The 20761-nt window shown below is 32.4% G+C and overlaps 1 protein-coding gene across 1 annotated transcript; it reads left to right on the top strand.

Moving 5' to 3' along the window:
• The first annotated feature begins 958 nt into the window (after positions 1-958).
• Positions 959-19511, top strand: LOC125072073 (TBC1 domain family member whacked). Its single transcript, XM_047682578.1, has 7 exons — positions 959-1446; positions 12247-12368; positions 12480-12672; positions 17308-17491; positions 17580-17774; positions 18002-18234; positions 18740-19511. The coding sequence occupies exons 1-7, from the start codon at positions 1313-1315 to the stop codon at positions 18747-18749; spliced, it is 1071 nt and encodes a 356-aa protein (XP_047538534.1). The 5' UTR covers positions 959-1312; the 3' UTR covers positions 18750-19511.
• The last annotated feature ends 1250 nt before the right edge of the window (positions 19512-20761 follow it).

Here is a 20761-nt window from a genome sequence, read left to right as displayed (position 1 = left end):
TATCTTCATGTTGATACTGCATAAATATTTGATGCTATACTCTTTTTAGCTGATTGTATAGCGATATTGATGATAATATATTTTTTGTTGAAAATGGTTTTTCATTATATTATTCCCATTTAATTAATCTACAAAGGTAATCTATATTATTAACAGTTTATTATATATGGCATTCTACTATGATTGAGAAAGTACTTCAAAATGTTGTATATCCTCATAAGAAGCCACAAAAAATATATTTCGGCCAAATAAACATGTTCTCTTGCCAGAAAATTAAATTAAGTTTTAAATCTTTTTTATAAACGCAAAGACGCTGTCAGTCATTTTGGTGACGTCACATTGATGAAAATTGAAAATATTATACAATAGTATGTACGACTGGCACTCATTCAATGTTAACAGCTATAAATATTTGGTGTTTTTTTTGGGAAAATAATGAATTACAATCGCTATCGTTGGTGTGTAATATACAAAAACTATCATTAAAACTCCAGAAAAGTTGTTTATCAAAGTGCCAGATGTTATTGAAATGACAGTTTTTGCCTTTCTGACGCCACACCGTGGCGGCTCGTGTTTTACAACTAAAAATTGCGACTTAAATATGATAAAATAATAATGCGCTTTTAAGACTCCAAATCAAAATATTGAAGTATACATATATTTAATATTTTATCAAATTTCTTAATTTATTTTTCACTAGCGAAAATAGTAAATACTCTATTGTGCGGCGAAAGTAATATTTATATAAAACAATAATAAAAAGTATTCGTAAATATAATAAAATTATAATTATTTTTTATGTGATGCTAATTACAGTAATGCCATGGAACAGTTGTTTTTTCTGTTTCCAGTTAAGAATAATCTAAGAATATGTTCTTATGAAATATCTTACGAATTAGAAATGGTTATCATAAGCTATCTGTATTCTAATACAAAGTGACGTATGCTGTGCATATTCGTTTCAATAATCGCTAAAAATCTGAGTTTAGCACTCTGTGCTCCGAACCACACGCAATGTTTTAGTTCTGCTACAATTGATAAATAGTATTCGTTCGTAGCACGTTTTGTTGCTGTGTTTATTACGTTAAAGTATGTACACTGACATTTTTCGACTTTTGGCTTAATCAACCGAAAGTGGATTTAGTCCGCGAACTTTTTTGTGACTTTTGATGTGTTTCGACGGGCGTCAACATCCGGAAGAGTTGCTTGTTTTGTAATTATTTCGTACGCCCACTCATTCCATCTGGTGTGTTGTTTGTTGCAATGGTGTATTGCATAGTGTAAGTGATAACTCAGCTCGGCTGTAATCAAAATGTCACTCCAAAAAAGTGTTAAAAGCGCAGGAGGGGAGAGAACTGACCAGGATAATACATCTATATGTTCATCAGTAACTACGCAGCCTGATAGACATGGATTTTTTGGTGGAGCTCAATATAGTCCAGAACCGTAAGTTTAATTAAATTTTATCAATGTAGTCGAAACTAAATATAATAAATATTTACTGTGTTACATATTTACTATTTAGATCGTTTTTTATGTAAAAAAAATCTGGATACGTATTAATACTACGAAAAAGTGTTTTAAATTGGAAATTTGTTGTAAAAATAATTATATAGCTTCGATCATCAGTCTTGCTATACCACCTATGGTTGATAGACATTTCAGGATTTTAAAGTGCTTTGCTTATTAGGCTGTTACCAAAACCTGATATGTTGCAACATATTATATGGTTTTAACAACAAAATGAAGTGTTGCTTGAATTTTAATTAGAAAATACATATCTCGTTAAAATCAATATTCTTCAATTATTTACCAACCACACATGACTGATTAATTTTAAATAAAAAAAATGTATTTACAATTTAAATTTTAATGGTAAGTGATAAAAAATCTAACATTAATTTAATAATAGAACTTTCACACCAGTCAGATACTGTTATATTCTCATACACATTCAAAAAAATGTTAGTGTGTAGAATAAACAAGTAATGGTGAGAAATATGGCCGCTTTGAGCTCAATTAGAATGCAAGAAGTTAACAATTATAGTCTTTCGTACACTAATTATGTGTGTGTAATTTGAAGGTTGTCTTACTCAGTCTCAGACAGACTTTAATTTGCTTTATGTGAGCTTATATACTCAATTTTGAATGTATTTAATTAAACAACCTGTATAGAATATTAATGCAATTTTATGTATATTAAAAACTCATGTAGCTTATTAACCAACTGCATGTTAAGTTACAGTCAATATGAGTAAAAAGTGTTATAATTTTATATTTTTCTTTTGCTATATAGGAAGTTTAATAACACTGTTTATTTATTACTGTATATATATTTTTTATATACATAAATAAATAGTATAAGATTTTAAATTAACATGGTTATTTTTATTACTATAAGTATTTGAAACAGTATATTTACAATGTTTTTTATTTTTATTCGGGTGAACTCGATATTTCGACATTATCTAAGAATGTCTTGTTCACGAGAACAAATGGTAAATACCCCTTTTCAAAAACTTATAGTAATAAAAATAACCATGTTAAATAAAATAAATATGTTTTTATTAGTTATTAGACTATTATAAGATACCTAATAATTTTTATTAACACATCCTAATGCCATTAAGCCAGTCAGATTTCTTGAATATATATACAATCATTGCTTAATAAACAAAAACATGAGTGTTTCAAGAATAATGAAAGAATCATGAAAGTTATGTTATCTTATGAATGAATGTTCGATACACTCCTACAAATGATTTCCCTCTTCATATTGTTATCAATGATTCAATCTAATTCATATTGATTTAGTCTTTGATGACTACAATTTGTAAACAAAGTTATTGCAACATTATAATATCAAATGATAAGCAATACACTGGAGTCCAGTTACTATATTAAAAAAAATGGTTTTAGTAGAGATAGATGTGTCTTAATGACATTTACAGTTTTTTTTAGTCATGTGTCATGTTGATATATTGACCATTAAATTTAAACATGCAATTTTACGACCATACCATTTAATCTCCATTGTCTGTGACATTGGTAAAATAATCTGTGTTCTCTGCGCAAAAAAGGGCCACAAATAATTAAAAAGAAAACCATGCTATTAAATGCCAAAGTATTTAGCAACATCAGCATCTATAAACACATTCAAGATCAGATTTGAGACGTATTTCAAAGTCTAAAATATGTAAGTAACCAGCGACCTGTCCCAACCTTGTATGGCTATTCGGTAATAAAGAAATTATATAAATATAATTTATATTCAGCAGACAGAATTAATTTAGCTTTCTTTCAGTATTTTTTCTTTAAATTGTATGATTACTTTCGTTAATTACTCCCTATATACAAACAAACAAGATTTAACATTTTTATAATCTTAGTATAGATAATTATATATATATATATATATATATATTGTTATAGGTCAACTAGAATTGTGATAAAATTGACAAATAACAGCAAGTACATAATATTAGCACTGATACTAAAATCATACACAAATCCGTTCATGTGTGAGTTCCTGTAGGGGAATTAACTATGTTAATAAAATATGTAATATGTACCGAGTATCCACCCATCATCCTGCTTATATAATCAACTTTCTGATATGCAATTGTATTTGTGTTGTGTTATGTATGTGTAGTGAAATTGACATTATTGTTTTATTCACACACACACCCATTACCTCTATAGGCAATGTAAGAAATTGATTCAAAGGTGTTGTAATACATGCTGTCAGGTTCTGTATATTTATTTTATTGATAACATATTTATTAGAAGAAGCATCTATGACCCAGTGGATGGAATGTGTAGATATTAACCTAGCTGCGGGTTTGAATCAAGATAAGCATTACTGTGTTTTCGCTTGCTTAAATTTTTGTTTATTCAGCTTATGCAGTAGAAAGAAACATCGAAAGCAAAATAAGATGTATTTTTTATGCCTTATTGGTAGTCAAATTGGCACCTGTTGCTGAGTGGTCGCCACACCCATCGACATTGGTACAGTAAGAAATATTAATCATTCCTCATATCATCAATGCGACACCAACCTTGGGAACGAAAAGTGTTATGTAGTTTATTATCTTGTAGTTACACTGGCTCACTCATACTGACACATAACAATATTAAGTATTGCTGCTTGGCAGAATAATATAAGTGGTATGTACACAGGTGGATTTATAAATATGTACATACAATTGAATTGGATGATTATTTGTATAACAACCACCTGTTTATTATGTTCGATTAGAAAGCTGAAATAATATATGTATATTGTTTATGAACCAATCATATACATTTTTATTTTAGATACATTTGTTATTTTATCGAATATTACGTTTATTTAGGTTATAATATATCACAGCACTTATTGACATATGATTTATTATTTATCCGTCCGGAGTTTGAACGCGTTTGAAAGTGAGCGATGGGAAGTGCAGGTGTTTTGGATAAAATGTAACCTATGCTATTCCAGAGTACAGTCTGTACTGAGCCAAATGTCATTCAGATCCGTTCAGCCGATCTGGCGTGATTGAATATCAAATATCTGTCAGCTGTAATAAAAATTGCAAAATGAGATCACTTCGTCCCTATGCCAAAGGCGACAAATCTCGCTCCGTCATTAGTTCTCATCATGAAATACTGATAGCCATTCTTAAGCAACTTATAGTACCATGATGTGTTTTTTCTTCCCCTTGCCTTCGAGGTCAATATGCCGTTGAATGCAAGGTGTATTTTTTTTTTATCAAAACGTAATAATTCGCGTAACGTAACTATTTAAATACAGACTAATAAAAGAAATGTATAAATTGACTCAAGTAACAGAACGTTACTTGGTAAGGCTTCATTTTACGTTAGTCTAAAGTTATAAATTATTATTACGCGGAACCCTAAAACGCAGGTATTTCACAACTTCCCATTCATAACATTCAAACTTTCAACATTTTTACCGGAATATAAAATTAATTAATGATTTCATTAACCTTGTTACATTGTCTTAGTTAATAGACACTTGAATTTTACACGGACCTAACACATGTATTTAACTTAGAGAGAAACATGGATTATTTATATTTTAAAAATTGATTATTTAAAAAAATCAGTCATTAGAATTTAATGGCTCAGTGACAATGTGGATCAAGTATATTGCGAGTTAAATTTGGCGCCAAATTAACGGAAGACCGGGTTTCGTATCCCCGTCGTGGAGCCACTGTTAATATGAGCGAATCAAACCGCGGTCGGCACTGGTTTATTGTTTATACATAGAAAAGAGTAACTACGGAGTTTTTTTGCCGGTTCTTCTCAGTAGAATCTACTTTCCGAACCGGCGGTGGCTTTACATTTAATTCAACACGTAACATGGCGACTCAAAATGCTGTTATGAGCGTACTTGAATAAAGAATATTTTGATTAATAACAATACAGTAAATATAATGTCACCCCATACACGTACATATGTAATTGACTATGTATTTCCTTTGAGAAAAATCTAATCTAGAATCCTGAATCCTATAACATGACGCTTCAATTGTGATTGTTACTACTCGAAAGAATATCTTGATTTTGCCCTTATTTACTTTTTGACACATTTAAAAAGTATTAATTATAATCAGCAAGTAATAATATATAACAAATAGCTTTGAAATTAAGTATATTCATACTATGTATAAGTTTGATACACAAACATACTAATCGTTGATAGCATATCAAATTATGTCATGTCAAAATGCAATAGTAACGAATAAATGTTATAAATGTTGCAAGATTGCAAAATTTAATATTCTCGTATTGTTCAAGTTAAATTTATAGTTCCATTTTTAAAATTAATGATTCCTTGTCGTTTTACATTCGATAAATATAAAACTGGCCTGAATTAACAACGCACAGCCAAAAATATTAAAAAAATCTAGAAAGTTTATTTTATAAAGTAACCATCTACTAATTTTTGTAAATTTTAACTTCATCGGTTGATTGGAATTATAAAATTATATGAATTTTACCCGTATGTCATCGGGACGGGCAGCGAGTACCAGATAAATTAATTAGATTGGATTGTTCACACGAAAAATGCTGATTCCATTGACTGAACTTTCCATGTTATCGTGATTGTTTGCTTTCAGATTGGTAATTTATGTACTATATAAATACAATATAAGATAAGATTAATTATCTCAACAGTTTTGTTGAACGCTGCAAAAAATATAAAAAAACATCAAGAGTTTGTTAAAGTGAAATTGTAGATGTATATCTATATGGAACTAAGTACAGTTACTGCCTCAATATTTTAGAGGTTAGATTGTACAGCTTCTGCATCACGATGCGGAGCGTTTATTAACTGATATGGTTATCTGTCATGTAATATTTAGACAATCCTTAGTTACCCTGGAGTCAAAAGCTGCTGATCGGGTGAAAAGTGGATACGGTATTTCTGCCAAGAAATCTTCAGATACTCTTGATTTAGAAATAGCGGTGTTACTACAGAGCCTCCTGTGCCTCGATAAGAATATAAAGCGCCCGAATTTTTTTTTTATTTGAGTCCCATTTGACTATGGAAGTAAGGAAATAGGGTGTACCTTTGTTTGTAGACATATATCTTGCACACTCGCCTATTTTCGTTAGTGATTTTTTTTTTTAAATTTGATAAAAGTTAAGATTTAAGTTAATACATAGAAACATACTTAAATATTTTGATTTGGAGCCATAAAAGCGCATTACTATTTTATTATATTGAAATTCGTAATTTTTAGTCTGTATTTCATGTGACCTAAAACAAGAGACGCCATGGTTTGGCGTCTGATAGGCAAAAACTGTAATTTCAGTATCTTTTTGTTTTGATTTGGGAGTTTGATAAACAACTTTTCTGGAGTTTTAATGCTAGTGTTTCGACATTACATATCAACGATAACGATTGTAATTAATTTTTTCCCATAAACACCAAATGTTTATAGCTATTAACGTTGAATGAGTGCCAGTCTTACATACACAACTGTTGTTTTTATCAATGTGACGTCAACAAAATGACTGACAGCGTTTTTGCGGGCATAAATAAGGCTTAAAATTAAATTTAATTTTATTACAAGAAAACATGTTTATTTTGCCAAAATATATTTTTTGTGGCTTTTTATTAGGAAAATCAACATTTTGAAGTACTTTTTCAAATATAGTAGAATACCCTATTATTACGATTGTGATGATTGATTGATGTCAAAATTCGGTCAGAACATATTTTTTACATTTCGAATTGTCGGTGCGGTTCAATGCAGACATGATTAAATAATCAAATAAACGTTTTGTTTTTAAGTTTCTACTACGATTTTTTTTTATTTTTTATTATTCTTTATTGTACAAATAAAACATGTACAGAGGGCGGACTTAACGCTATAACAGCATTTTCTGCCAGCCAACCCAGAATAGTGTAGGAGAGTAGTCAGTAGGGTGTGCACAGAAGTTAAAGAATAATTTTAAAAAAATATATACATAGCAATACATGCCTATAAATATATATTATAATAATACAGTACATTTCGATATTATACATAATATATAATACATAAATATTTAACATATATACATGTATATATATATATATATATGAATCCAATTATGATAATAGTATTTATGAAAAGACATCACATAGTGTTGACAGACGACAAATAAAATTCTTTTACTTGGCGCTTGAAGGAGTCGCGCGATGGAGCTCTACGAATAGAATCAGGCAAAGTGTTCCAAAGCCGGGCTGCAACTAGAGAGAAAGAGTTGGAAACAAAGCCAGATTTATGGGAAGGTATGAAAAGGGTAAGGGAATGAGAGGATCGTAGGGGCTTATTATGAGTAGAGGAAAGAAGAGAAAATTTAGAGGATAAGTAAGTGGGAGCATTAGGGTCGGTAAGAATAGAGTAGAGAAGACATAGAAGCCGAGTATATCTACGTTCCCGTATAGGAAGCCAGTGTAACTGTTTCATAAAACGAGAAACGTGGTCGATTGACTGTCTCGTACAATTGATTGATTGACGATTGACTGTCTCGTACAATTGATTATGTACAGAACCATTTGGCGACATTATTCAATAACGCCTTATTTCATTTTTCGAATTCGATACGACATATTTTTTAATTAAAATAATTTTATACGACCAATAACAAAACAGCTAAGAATCGGAAATACCCGAATGCCCGTCATTACTTTTAGAATGTTTTTTTTTATTATTTCTGACTGGTCGAAATTCCTCGAATAACGTACGTTGTATAAATATTCGATTTATGAATCATGAGCGCGTCAACTATCGATTAGAACTCGAGACCGTGATAACAGCGATACATCAAATATATAACATTTAAGGAGAATCGCATGCTGTCGAATACCGTCTGTTATTTATTTTTGAACGAAATTATACCTATTTTATATATTATATATATACTATTCGTTTTAGTAGATGTAGTATCAGTTAAAAAATATTGAAGCTCAAAATCTCTATACTAACATATATATAAGTTAAAATTTGTTTAATATCAGGATCTAGCAATACGATTTGAAAAATTACTTTCCGTTAGGTTTATTTATTTAAGTACTAGCTGAATACCCGATGGGATATTCTATCTTAAATATTATTCAGAAACCCAAAAAAATTTCTGAAGCAATAGAGTTTATGATAAACTAATTTTGCCTCGGTCACGACATACCTTACTTGGTGGTAGGTACATGCTCAAATATTCTACCACTAAAAAGCAATACTTAGAATTGTTGTGTTGCAGTTTCAAAAGTTAGTGAGCCAGTGTAACTACAGACACAAGGGATATAACGTCTTAGTTCCCAAGGTTAGTTTCGCATTGGTAATATAAGGAATGATTAATATATCTTAAAGCACCCATGTCTATGGGCAGTGTGGACTCCTTACCTCCTTTCATCCAGTTATACCAACCGGCTAAGGCTGCGCGTCAGCCAGCAATTTTAAAATTAACAAAAGCAGATTTTTTAATAATGCTTATATTTTAATTGGCTAATATATTATTATGTCTTATTAAACTTTCTCGCATAAATCTGACCGAAACGTGCATAATTCAACTTTAAATTTCGACGTTTTCAAATAAATTCACCTTTTATAAAATTATGTTTAGAAATGTTTAACATTTAAACATTCAAAACAAACCATTTATAAAGCACATTTTAAAGTTAAACGAGAGATCCGCCCAGGCTCGTGCAGGTGCAGTGTAATAATAAACAAAGTTATATCAGGAAAAATGTTTCTACCAGAGAAAAAAAAATGAAATGGATCACTCGTTTCGGAGATTACCCCATACTACACTTTTTAATATATACTAATAAAGGTATAGAAGTAAAACACGTATTGCCATATGCCGAATCATTTAAAATATATTAAAAGTATTTGTGCTTAAACGACATAAGCTTAAAGTCCCATAACTTATACCAAGAATATTATTTAAAACAACCAATACACTAAATTATAGGTCTTTGATATTGGTCCTTTTAGCACGGAGCTGAATAGCAAGATTTTATTTTCCGGAATCCGACAATAAAACGTTCTTAGTAGTTATTAATTATTTTCTTGGACCAATGTCGTTACCGTTTCATAAGTATCGAATGCCACATTTACTTTATAAAGGCATTTAGTGTCAACTATCTAAGTACAAGCCATAAATGTTAATTTTATGTTCGCTCTCTCGGACCTGATGTGACTTGATGTGACACTAATGTTTGTAACACAACAAACTTGACATACATTTTATTTTATATCTTAAAGTCTTGGCTTCAAACTGGTGTCGATCCAGTATAAAGTAATTGGTTTTATTTTAATAACAGTATTAATCTTTCTATTCCAAACACAGTACGACAAAAGCTAAATAAACAACATTCGACATTGAATTTACACGATATGATTGGTCGAGAACTTTAATCTATCATTATGGATTAAAAAAAAATGGCGTTTTGAACCTCGATGAACCTGTTACGAAACTATTTGGAACTAAAATTAAAGAGGGTATAAGGAGTTAAGTGGGAATAGTCCGGCATTATAGTTAAAGACGTACTAATTAATCGGAAACTTTTAGTACTGTGCAACATGTTGAATTTTTAGCAAATCGCATGAAATAAGTTAATGTTATTTTATTTTCGGGAAACTAACAGCATACACAAACATTTGATACCAAAATATGTCACAAATATTTGGAAACTTTGTTGGCAAAGTTTCCATTGTTACGTAAAAACATGGAGCGAATCTAATAAGAACAAGTAATTAACAGATAATCAAATTATAAAATTAGATTTTTTAAAAAGTATTTTAAAGTGAAACAAAAGAAAAACAAAATAATATTAATGACGAATAAAGTTTATTAAGGCCCCTATAAGAACTTAAACAGATTTACGTTGAAGATATCATTAAATTACTGCAATGTTTATTGTAATTGTCACATAAAGGTTTAATATTTTTAATCTAAGGTTTGTTCATCTTTATTTCTCCTTCGAAGGGTATAGACTATACAAACCTGTGTACAAGTTCTACGTGAATATACTATGTGTTATGAACGTTTTTGGTAACGATAAATGGGGTGCAGTGCATTAGGTGACTCAGTATCCTTATTATATATAAATCAAACCATATTGTTATCAATTCTTTACTGTAAAAGATAATCGAAAGTACGATAAGTCCCAAATGTAGGGCAAATGTGTTTATTAGTTTTGAATAAGAATGTCAGTATGAAATCGTAATACTATTTATTATATTTGCCGCCGTTGTTTATGACGTATTTTTATTATCTATCTCTGATCTGTCTGATTTTCGCACCCTATTGTTAAATTAAACTTACTATGATGATGATTTATATACATACATTATAATATAGAGTGCATTGCATTTTTTAATGTATATTTTATTACTCTACTTGGTGGTAGGACTTTGTGCTAGCCCATCTGGGTAGGTACCATCCACTCATCAGATATTCTACCGCCAAACAGCAATACTCAGTATTGTTGTGTTTCGGTTTAAAGGGCGAGTGAGCCAGTGTAATCACAGTATAACATTTAGTTCCTAAGATTAGTGGCGCATTGTTGATGTAAATAATGGTTAATATTTCTTACAGCGCCATTGTGCCATACAGGTGGTGACCACTTACCATCAGGTGGCCCATTTGCTCGTTTGCCTACAAATATTATAAAAAGGGTGATTTGAATAAACACATACGATATTACTCTAAATAAAAATGTAGGTAATGTCCATACAAATAAAATTGTGATTGTGGTACCGTTGCTTACGAAAAGTCTTTTGTGATCATTTTAATGAATTATATCTAAATACAATGTGATCATAGATAGTCAGTAAATAAACTACTTGTCAAGATATGGTGTGTAACAGAATTATACTATCGGGTTAGTTATTATATAATAGAACTAAATTCACTATGGGAAAAATTGTTGACAAAAGACAAAAAAAGTTTATTAAACAATATTTTCTATTGCTGCTTGAGTGATGCAAGATTTTATGAAATCAATGCTATTATGACGTAAGATAAATGGTTCAAATATACACCTAAAGAAACGGAGACATCATTTACGTAACCCTTGCAGCGGATAGCTTAGAAAAGAAAGACAATGATGATAGTGTAAATTCATACAATTCATACGTACAATATTCTCAAAATAGATAATACCGAGCTTATTTATAAAATAGATGCTACGTTTAGTTTCGTATTATGGTGACATTCAAATTTCATAACAGGTAATATAAAATATTTCATCGGTATAATTTGCCTTGGCTCGAACCCAGAGGATTATTAATATTGGCGCCCGACATGGGACTGTTAATTTGAAGGTTATTTGTTTTGGCGCTAATTCTTAGCTTTGGTGTTCCACTTTCACAATAATAGACGAACTAAAAACTTTTCATTTAGACGAATAGGATTTATTTTAAAGATTTTGATCTATAACGAAAAGTATGCTTATTTTTCAATCGTCGTTTCGAATAATCTATGACTATAATTGTTTTTATCTCTTGCGTATATATGGTATCTCGCGTAGTATCACCTACGTATAAAATGTGCCGCGCGAGTCTTATTAAATTACAATTACAAAAAATAATAAGATGAATTACAAAAAATAATAAGATGAATTGTAACTAACGAATGCCGAGGGTTTGCCATTAGGAATGAGTTGTTAATCACATTGATCGAAATTTACTCAATTTTAAAAATAATGTTTATAAAAACAATTGCTCTTTTTTTTTTCAGAAAAAGGACTGTATCCCCGAGCACTATACTTAAGCGAGAACAAAAATGGCTGCGCATGTTGAATAACTGGGAAGCGTTTATGAGCAAAAATTATAAAAAAGTACGTGAGAGATGCCGAAAAGGTTAGTTTAATGATCATTTAGAAAATAAAAAAACATCTACGTATATATATCGGTAAAAGGTCAATAAGTGACTTTTGAGCTCAAAAAATATTACATATAATTTAATTTTAGGCATCCCTGCCTCAGTAAGACCGAAAGCCTGGCTTTATCTTTGCGGGGGACAGCTGTTACTAGAGAAACATCCTGAAGAATACGAGGAACTTTTACAAGCACCAGGTGACCCGAAATGCATGGAAGATATCAGAAAGGATCTCCATAGACAGTTTCCATACCACGAAATGTTTATAAGGGAAGAAGGACTTGGGTAAGTTTTCTAATATTATATGTCACTAGCAGCTACTCCGTGATTTTATCTGCATTAATCATCAGGAATGTTTTCACCCCCGTACCCCCTGAAATATGTTGCTTGATAATATTAACCATTTATCATTCACTCCCAAGATCCTTGTGTGTGTTTTTATAATTTAGGTAGGCGAACGGGCAAATGGGCCAGCCGATGGTAAGAGGTCACCACCGCAATAAATTTTAATCTTTACGCATCTTCAATGCGCCACTAATCTTGGCAACTAAGTTATTATGACCCTTGTGCTTGTAGTGACACTGTCTCACTCATCTTTAAAAACGGAACGTACAATACAAATTATTATTGCTTGGTGGTAAAATATATGATGAATGGATGGTACCAATCCAGACGGGCTTGCAAACAGCTTTACCACTATCTATAGCCTATTCCATTCTATATAGAATAAAGATAAAAAAACCTTCAATTTACGTATTTCATGCGATTTGCTCAGCTATCTTGTGCGCTACCAAGATTTTTTTTACTTTCAAAATTCCGACAACACTTTCGTCGACATTCAAAACGCCATTTTTTCGCTAGTCCATAGAGTATATCATAGATTAATCAAGCTCTCAACTAATGCTATCGACTTTTCGTCTCTTATGGTTGGAATAAAGTATAGGTTTGTTGTAGTAGGGTCTTTAAAGGTCAATGGTTAGTTGTTAGTTGAAGTTGGCGAAATGTGACTCATAACTTTCAATATTTTCGAACCGTATGGCCTGACGTCCGACGCGTAATGAATGATTCATCCAAATTGCAATTCTTTTCGTTTTTAATAAAGGAATCAGTTCGTCCAATTAAACTTTATACGTTCCCATTTTACAATAGCATTTCCAGTAGGCTCGTCGTCATTTCAATAGGTTTAATGGAATGTTGAATCTACCGAGAGGTACTGACTGGAAATTCATAATTAGTATTTTAAACAGATTACATACATATAATTAATGAGTTTGCTTTACATTAAGTATAGCAGTTTTTTTAAGCGTGTGTTATGCTTTTTATGTTGATGATTTCATTAGATTTGTAAAATGTAAAAACGTCTGAATATTTTTTTTTAATCCTTTGTACGTCTATCTGTGATCGTGTAACTTTACGGCCATACGATGGTGATAGTAGCGGGGTTTCCCCGGACCGTTCCTAGTCTAGTCTAAAAGTTGACATAGATATGCTATGAGAAGTAACACTGTTAAGTTATTAAGGAAATATAATCTATTTTTTATGGATTAGTATTATTTTCGAATCTTAAACGATTAATATCCATTCTAATATTATAAACGTGAAAGTAACTCTGTCTGTTACTTATTCTCGTTTAAACGGCTGAACTGATGTTGATATAATTTGTTATGGTATAGTTTGGTTGGGTTAATCGTGCTGCCGACATACAAGTTGTCAAATCTTTAGTGGATTATTCTAAATTATGAAAAAATATTTGTTGATATCTTACCACACGAAACTTAATTTTAGATACCGGATACTGAACAATTCTATAAAAATTCACGACGATCTTTGTTTCGAACCTATAATCAAAGTTTTGTACGTTCGTTTAAAAATGCAGAGCATTTTATTTACCAACATTCGTTGCAAGGTTTCGTGCTAGAAAGAGATTAATTTCAGAGTTTAGGAACCGCTGACGTAAACTTTAAACAAGTACGAAGCGTGAAATTAACGCTGTGTCAGGAATTTTAATCGAACGCGGTCAAGCGCTTATTCTTGCGGTCTTCTTTTATTCGATTACAGGCAGCCATTTGTTCACTTTAAATAAAGATTTTAGAATTTGCGTCTAAAATTTAAAAGTATACAGCTGGTACGGTTTTAAATTGTTCAAATAAAATCAAATTATTCTTTATTCAAGTAGGCATAACGAATTAAATTTAAAGCTACAATCGGTCCGGAAAGTGGATTCTACCGAGAAGAACCGGCAAGAAACTCAGTAGTTATTCTCTTCCACCATTTTAATTACAGAGTATGTCAGTAAACAACATTTTTTTTTTTTAATATCTTGCCTCGAAGTCAATAAATACTAAGTCCGAGCTTTTTTTATCTGTATATAAAAATGTATTGAGTAATATTCTTTTTTTATCAATGTTTTTTTTTATATGAGCTTGAAATTTTTTAATAGACCAAATTAAAAATAGCTGTGCATTCTTATTGTAGAAACAATAGCGTGCGTTAGGAAGGATGTATGTATTAACTTTGGGAAGTCGGAAACTAGGTGTTATTAGTTTTCGTTTCCTCCTCGTGTCCATACAATGATTGTCACCGTTGAAAACATATTCTTCTTAATAAAACTCTTAATACGATCGACTGGTATGGGCGTAGCCTAAACCGATCCGTATACCAAGTGGCGTAAAGTTTTAATTGAAATTAAGACTTCAAGTCAAGTATAACAGGGATTATTTGAAAATCCATTTAGAAAACTAAAAACAGCGTCAAGCTTTTTATTTTAGTTGAAGTTCGACAATTTAGAAACTAGAAATGTTTTGTTTACAAATAAAAGAAAGAATTGTTTATCAACGTTTTCGAAAATCCATCTCTTAGTCCTTAACTCGCATAAATTCTGAAATGTTACTGATGTTAAATCACATCGGGAACACGTCTAGTCAACTCAAATATAGCCGAGATGGCCCAGTGGTTAGAACGCGTGCATCTTAACCGATGATTTCGGGTTCAAACCCAGGCAAGTACCACTGAATTTTCATGTATTTAATTTGTGTTTATAATTCATATCGTGCTCGCCGGTGAAGGAAAACATCGTGAGGAAACCTGCATGTGTCTAATTTTAACGAAATTCTGCCACATGCGTATTCCATTAACCCGCATTGGAGCAGCGTGTTGGAATATGCTCCAAACCTTCTCCTCAAAGGGAGAGTAGGCCTTAGCCCAGCAATTGAGATTTACAGGCTGTCAATGTAAAAAAATCAAATATAAGAAATCACACATAATGGCCATCAGAATCTCTCTGTTCTCGTACACATACAATACAAATCAAAACATACAGACAGACAATTAAACACCCGAGAATCAATCATAACAACGTCGCATCAGCAGATTAAATCTGAATAATTCGTTTGTTTGTTTGAATTGACAGCGTCATGCAATAGAGGAATTGTTAATTAAATAATATATATATAACGCGTTCAGTAAAGCTATTCCATAAGAATAAACTTGAAACTCACCGCAGAACACGATCTTGAAATGTCATAAAGTGATACGGGACATTGAATATAATAACTATGTCATATAAAGGAATACACCGACCAAAATGGCATATCGCCGTAAATCGGCTAACAACATTTTCACGAGTGAGATTAATTTTTAAACGAATTCATTAATCGACGTAAATCGTAAGACTTCGATATAAATATAACTATTACATGTTTCCGCCCGCTGCTTCGCTCGCGTTTTAAGGGTTCGTTGTCTGGTGTACAAGCTATTTTATTGTAAAGTTTCATTAAAATCCATTCTATAGTTCACCCAACATTTATTATAACGACAAAAATCAATAGGTACCGGTGTGTTCTGGTTTGAATGGTAAGTCAGGTTAAATACAGCTACACATAACATCTTAGTTTTTAAGCTTGGTGGTGCCTTGGCGATGTAAGAAATGTTTAATATTTCGTATTGGGTCCGTTTCTATGGGCAGTGGTGACCACTTACTATCTGGTGGCAAATATACCCACCAGTCTGCATATTTTTCAAAAACGTATATTAATTGAGGACTGGAGAAGAACTGGAGAGAGAGAGACTGGAGGAAGGAGAAGTTGAGAGTGATAACTTGTAATACATATAATTCACGGTACCAGACACATTAATTTAGTGAAAATGGAAATATCGTCTGAGTATCTTCAGAAAAACACTAATTAACTACCTTAATTGTTTTTTTAATGATTCCTTTACATAATTTACACGGCTAACAAAACACACAAGCATATTATTTATTATATAAAATAACATTATACCAAATATAAAAAATATTTGGTATAATGTTATTTTATTTGGTTATATTCTTGGTGGTAGGACTATGTGCAAGCCCGTCTGGGTAGGTACCACCCACTCATCAGATATTCCACCGCCAAATAACAGTACACTGTATTGTTGTGTTCCGGTTAGAAGGGTGAGTGAGCCAGTGTAATCACAGGCACAAGGGACATAACATCTTAGTTCCCGAGGTTGGTGGCGCATAGGTGATGTAAGGAATGGTTAATATTTTTTAGAGCGCCTTTGTCTATGGGCGGTGACCACTTACCATCAGGTGGCCCATATGCTCGTCCGCCAACCAATGCCATAAAAAAAAAGAGTTTGTAAAACGAATAGTATATGTGGTTTAACGCTGTAGTTTTGTTTCGCAATCAAAATATTATTTATTCGAATAGAGTAAACATGATAAGGATGTTGTTCTATATTATTGTTCATAAATAATTCGTTCTTTGCGATGACGTTGTACAAACGATCCGGTAGAAAATCGAATCGAAAGTCTTTTAAACGATCCGACAAATCGCTGAATCGTAATCTGAACACTCGATCATCACATCCCCATCCAGCACACGCTGAATGAAGAAATAAACAATAGGAATATATTCAACGTCTTATTATTTTCAGGCAACAAGAATTATTCTGCGTTTTAAAAGCATACTCAGTGCTGAATCCGAAAGTGGGGTATTTCCAAGCGCAGGCGCCGGTCGCTGCGTTCCTGCTGATGCATATGCCAGCGGTGCAGGCGTTCTGGTGCCTAGTCAGCATCAGCGACAAATACCTCAGCGGATACTATAATCCCGGATTGGAGGTTATTTCATAATATTTATTTTAGTCTATTAAAGAAGTTTGGTTTCGAGAAGTCTTGTTACGATATGTTTTTTGAATGGTATCGTCAGGTGCTGCAGCGCGACGGCGACATCCTGCACGCGCTGCTGCGCCGCACCGCGCCCGCCGTGCACCGCCACCTCGGCAAGCACCGCGTGGAGCCCGTGCTGTACGCCACCGAGTGGTTCCTGTGCGCGCTCACCCGCACGCTGCCCTGGGACAGCCTGCTGCGCGTCTGGGACTGCTTCCTCTGCGAGGGCGTCAAGGTAATGTCGTACAAGTGTACGGACCACTATTCATTGGTGTTGTCCTCGAACGGTAATCCGTCTCGACCTGAAAGGGAACAGGAGCAGGACGAATAACTTTAAGTCCTTTCACAGAAGCATAATCACTACCCTATGCCCATGTTCTGAACTGCTAATATGAATTTCTTAACATAACTCGTACGTATTTTATAAATGGGTCATTGATAAGTAAATTTATAACATTTCAGGTCTTATTCAAAGCGGCACTGGTAATCCTAGCGGGGGCGCTCGGTCCGGCCAAGGTTCGCAAGCGGGCGGCCGGGCTCTGCGAGACGCTGGAAGTGCTTCGTCACCCGCCCGAGGGGATTCTCGGGGAGGACTACCTCATGTACCACATGCAGCGCCTCAACCTCACCGAGGAAGACTTCGAGTTTGAACACCAGCGGCAGACCGCCAAACGACGCGCCATGGCCAATAGAAGGTATTAGAAACCTTTATCCACATAGAATTTGTATTTATAAAGATGTTTTTTTTTATTGGCAACAACTTGACAGATGTTGGTGATATTTACGTTAAGGTTTTTGGAATATACCCACTTAAAATAGCGGAAGGCATATCCGATATTTAAATAGAAACATTAAAGAGTCTTTGCATGCCGTTAGCTAATATATAACACATAATATTGCTGTTTTGTCGGTGGAACTGATGATTGGTACCATAATTGGTGTGTGTGTACACAATCACGTCCCTCTAATATCAGAAATTGATTACAGCACAGCAATAAATTTATTTTGCATTTTTCAATGTGTGTGTATGTGTACAGAAAAATTACATAAAAAAATTAATATGTTGTATATCATATATTTTTCAATAACATTCTTATCTTGTTGTCAAGTTAAATTAGAATTAGAATTGGATTAAATAAGATATATTAAAAGAGATTTGATTCTATCATAAAATCCTAATTAAATATTTAATATTTCCAGTGGCAGCTGATTCAGCGAGTGTTCCTTTAAGCGTTATTCAAAGAATAACGCGCGGGACATCTTCCACACTCTGTAAATGAGTGTCATAAAAACTGCCAAGTTAAAATAAACCTTAAACCGTGTGTGATATTGACGATAATGCATTGCGTGTATAACGAACTACGAAAACGACTTGTTTTATAGTGAAGTGAAGTGTTAATCATGAAAACTGCCAATGAAACAATGTACAAGATGTTGGTGAGTGATGTGATTTGTACGATTGCAATGTTATGATTTATTAGAAATGAAATATTTAAATTGATTGCAATCGAGTTATGAAAATGTTTGTATTGTGAATATAACTCTTATGTCAACGTGAGAGAGTTTAGATTACCGTAAATTTTACAAATATAAACTATAACTGATTTACAGCTAGTGGAAATATATAGCGTGGGAGAGAAACTACCATTGGGTAATCGTTTTTTTAATCAGGTATAAGTCAGTTGCATAGGGAACTATCAAATTAAATTTATCTTAAAGTTAAATATATATATCTTATAATACAATATCAATGTCATTATATAATGTTATTTATGAACGGGTAAAGTAAATGAGTTGCGATGAATATTTTGTTTGTTGAATGAATACTGAACATCAAATTATATAGCCAAACAGTCTTGATATCATTGGCACAAATAGTAAATTTTGGAATTTAATTCTCAGCATGTTGATTTTTGATCAGCCGAGATGGCCCAGTGGTTAGAACGCGTGCATCTTGACCGATGATTTCGGGTTCAAACCCAGGCAGGCACCACTGAAATTTCATGTGCTTAATTTGTGTTTATAATTCATCTCGTGCTCGGCGGTGAAGGAAAACATCGTGAGGAAACCTGCATGTGTCTAATTTCAACGAAATTCTGCCACATGTGTATTCCGCCAACCCACATTGGAGCAGCGTGGTGGAATATGCTCCAAACCTTCTCCTCAAAGGGAGAAGGCCTTTATCCCAGCAGTGGGACATTTACGGGCTGCTAATGCTAATGCTAATGTTGATTTTTTAGCACATTAATAATATAATTTTTTTTTATGTCTTGTTTGACTGTTAAAAAAATTGTTTATAGAAATTTATTTTGTAAAGTATTCGGCCGGACACAAAACAAATGGCTGATACAAAATAGAATATATTTGCAACTCTAGATAAAATACTATCTAAATAACATTATCATTTTGATATTTGGGTCTGCATCTAGTCTATAAACAGGTGCTCTGAAGTTTAAATAAATATGTGATTTTCATATGCACATTCAATCTCGCTGGCTATGATAAAAAACTAATATCATACTATTATTAAACAAATATTTTGTACCAAAAATTGTATGCTTCCAATCAAACCTTAAAATATCCAATAACTATGAAATTGAGATGGGACCACCTTGGAATATTGCTATATTGAACCCAAAAAAAGTCATCGAAATCAGTTCATAAACTAAAAGCTATATGTAAATACATACATATAAATATATATTCAGGCCTGACTTAATCCAGGAGGCATTGGATGCAAAGAGGGTTGGGGTCCACCTCAGGGATAGTCCTGTCTTGGAGAAATGGTGAGGCGTCCCTTAAAAATATTTTTTGAGGAGGGAAGATCGCCAGAGCACTGATTGTACATGTATATTGTTATAAAGGCTGGCCTGTATATATGTATATAGAAAAAATAAAAAAAAATCTCCTTTTTTCAAGTTGCTTAACAAACGTAATGATATAATCATAAACATTAAACACTGCATAAAACTGATAGTGAACTTGATAGACGGTTTAAAAATAAAACTGTTCTTATGTGCATAATATTCTATGCAATATTTATTTTTTACTCGATGGAAATTCCTTTTTTTATCATATTTACATTGAGATGTAATATATTTTTTGTTGTATTAATAGCAATACTGTTAGAATATTAATTATCTTTATATTATTTATATAGGTTTATATTGTAAATGATACTAGTTCAAAAGCGAATAAGAGCATATTGAACCACAATCTGTG

Source organism: Vanessa atalanta, chromosome 20 (genome assembly GCF_905147765.1).
Source record: "Vanessa atalanta chromosome 20, ilVanAtal1.2, whole genome shotgun sequence".
In the NCBI taxonomy this organism is placed as follows: Eukaryota; Metazoa; Arthropoda; class Insecta; order Lepidoptera; family Nymphalidae; genus Vanessa; species Vanessa atalanta.
The sequence above is the reverse complement of the archived record's forward strand: the minus strand, read 5'-3'. Positions and strand labels throughout refer to the sequence as shown.

Coding starts and splice junctions, on each gene's coding strand:
- LOC125072073 (XM_047682578.1), top strand. CDS start 1,313: ATGTCACTCCAAAAAAGTGTTAAAAGCGCAGGAGGGGAGAGAACTGAC. Junction 17,492..17,579: donor ACTATAATCCCGGATTGGAG/GTTATTTCATAA, acceptor TGGTATCGTCAG/GTGCTGCAGCGCGACGGCGA. Junction 17,775..18,001: donor TCCTCTGCGAGGGCGTCAAG/GTAATGTCGTAC, acceptor ATAACATTTCAG/GTCTTATTCAAAGCGGCACT.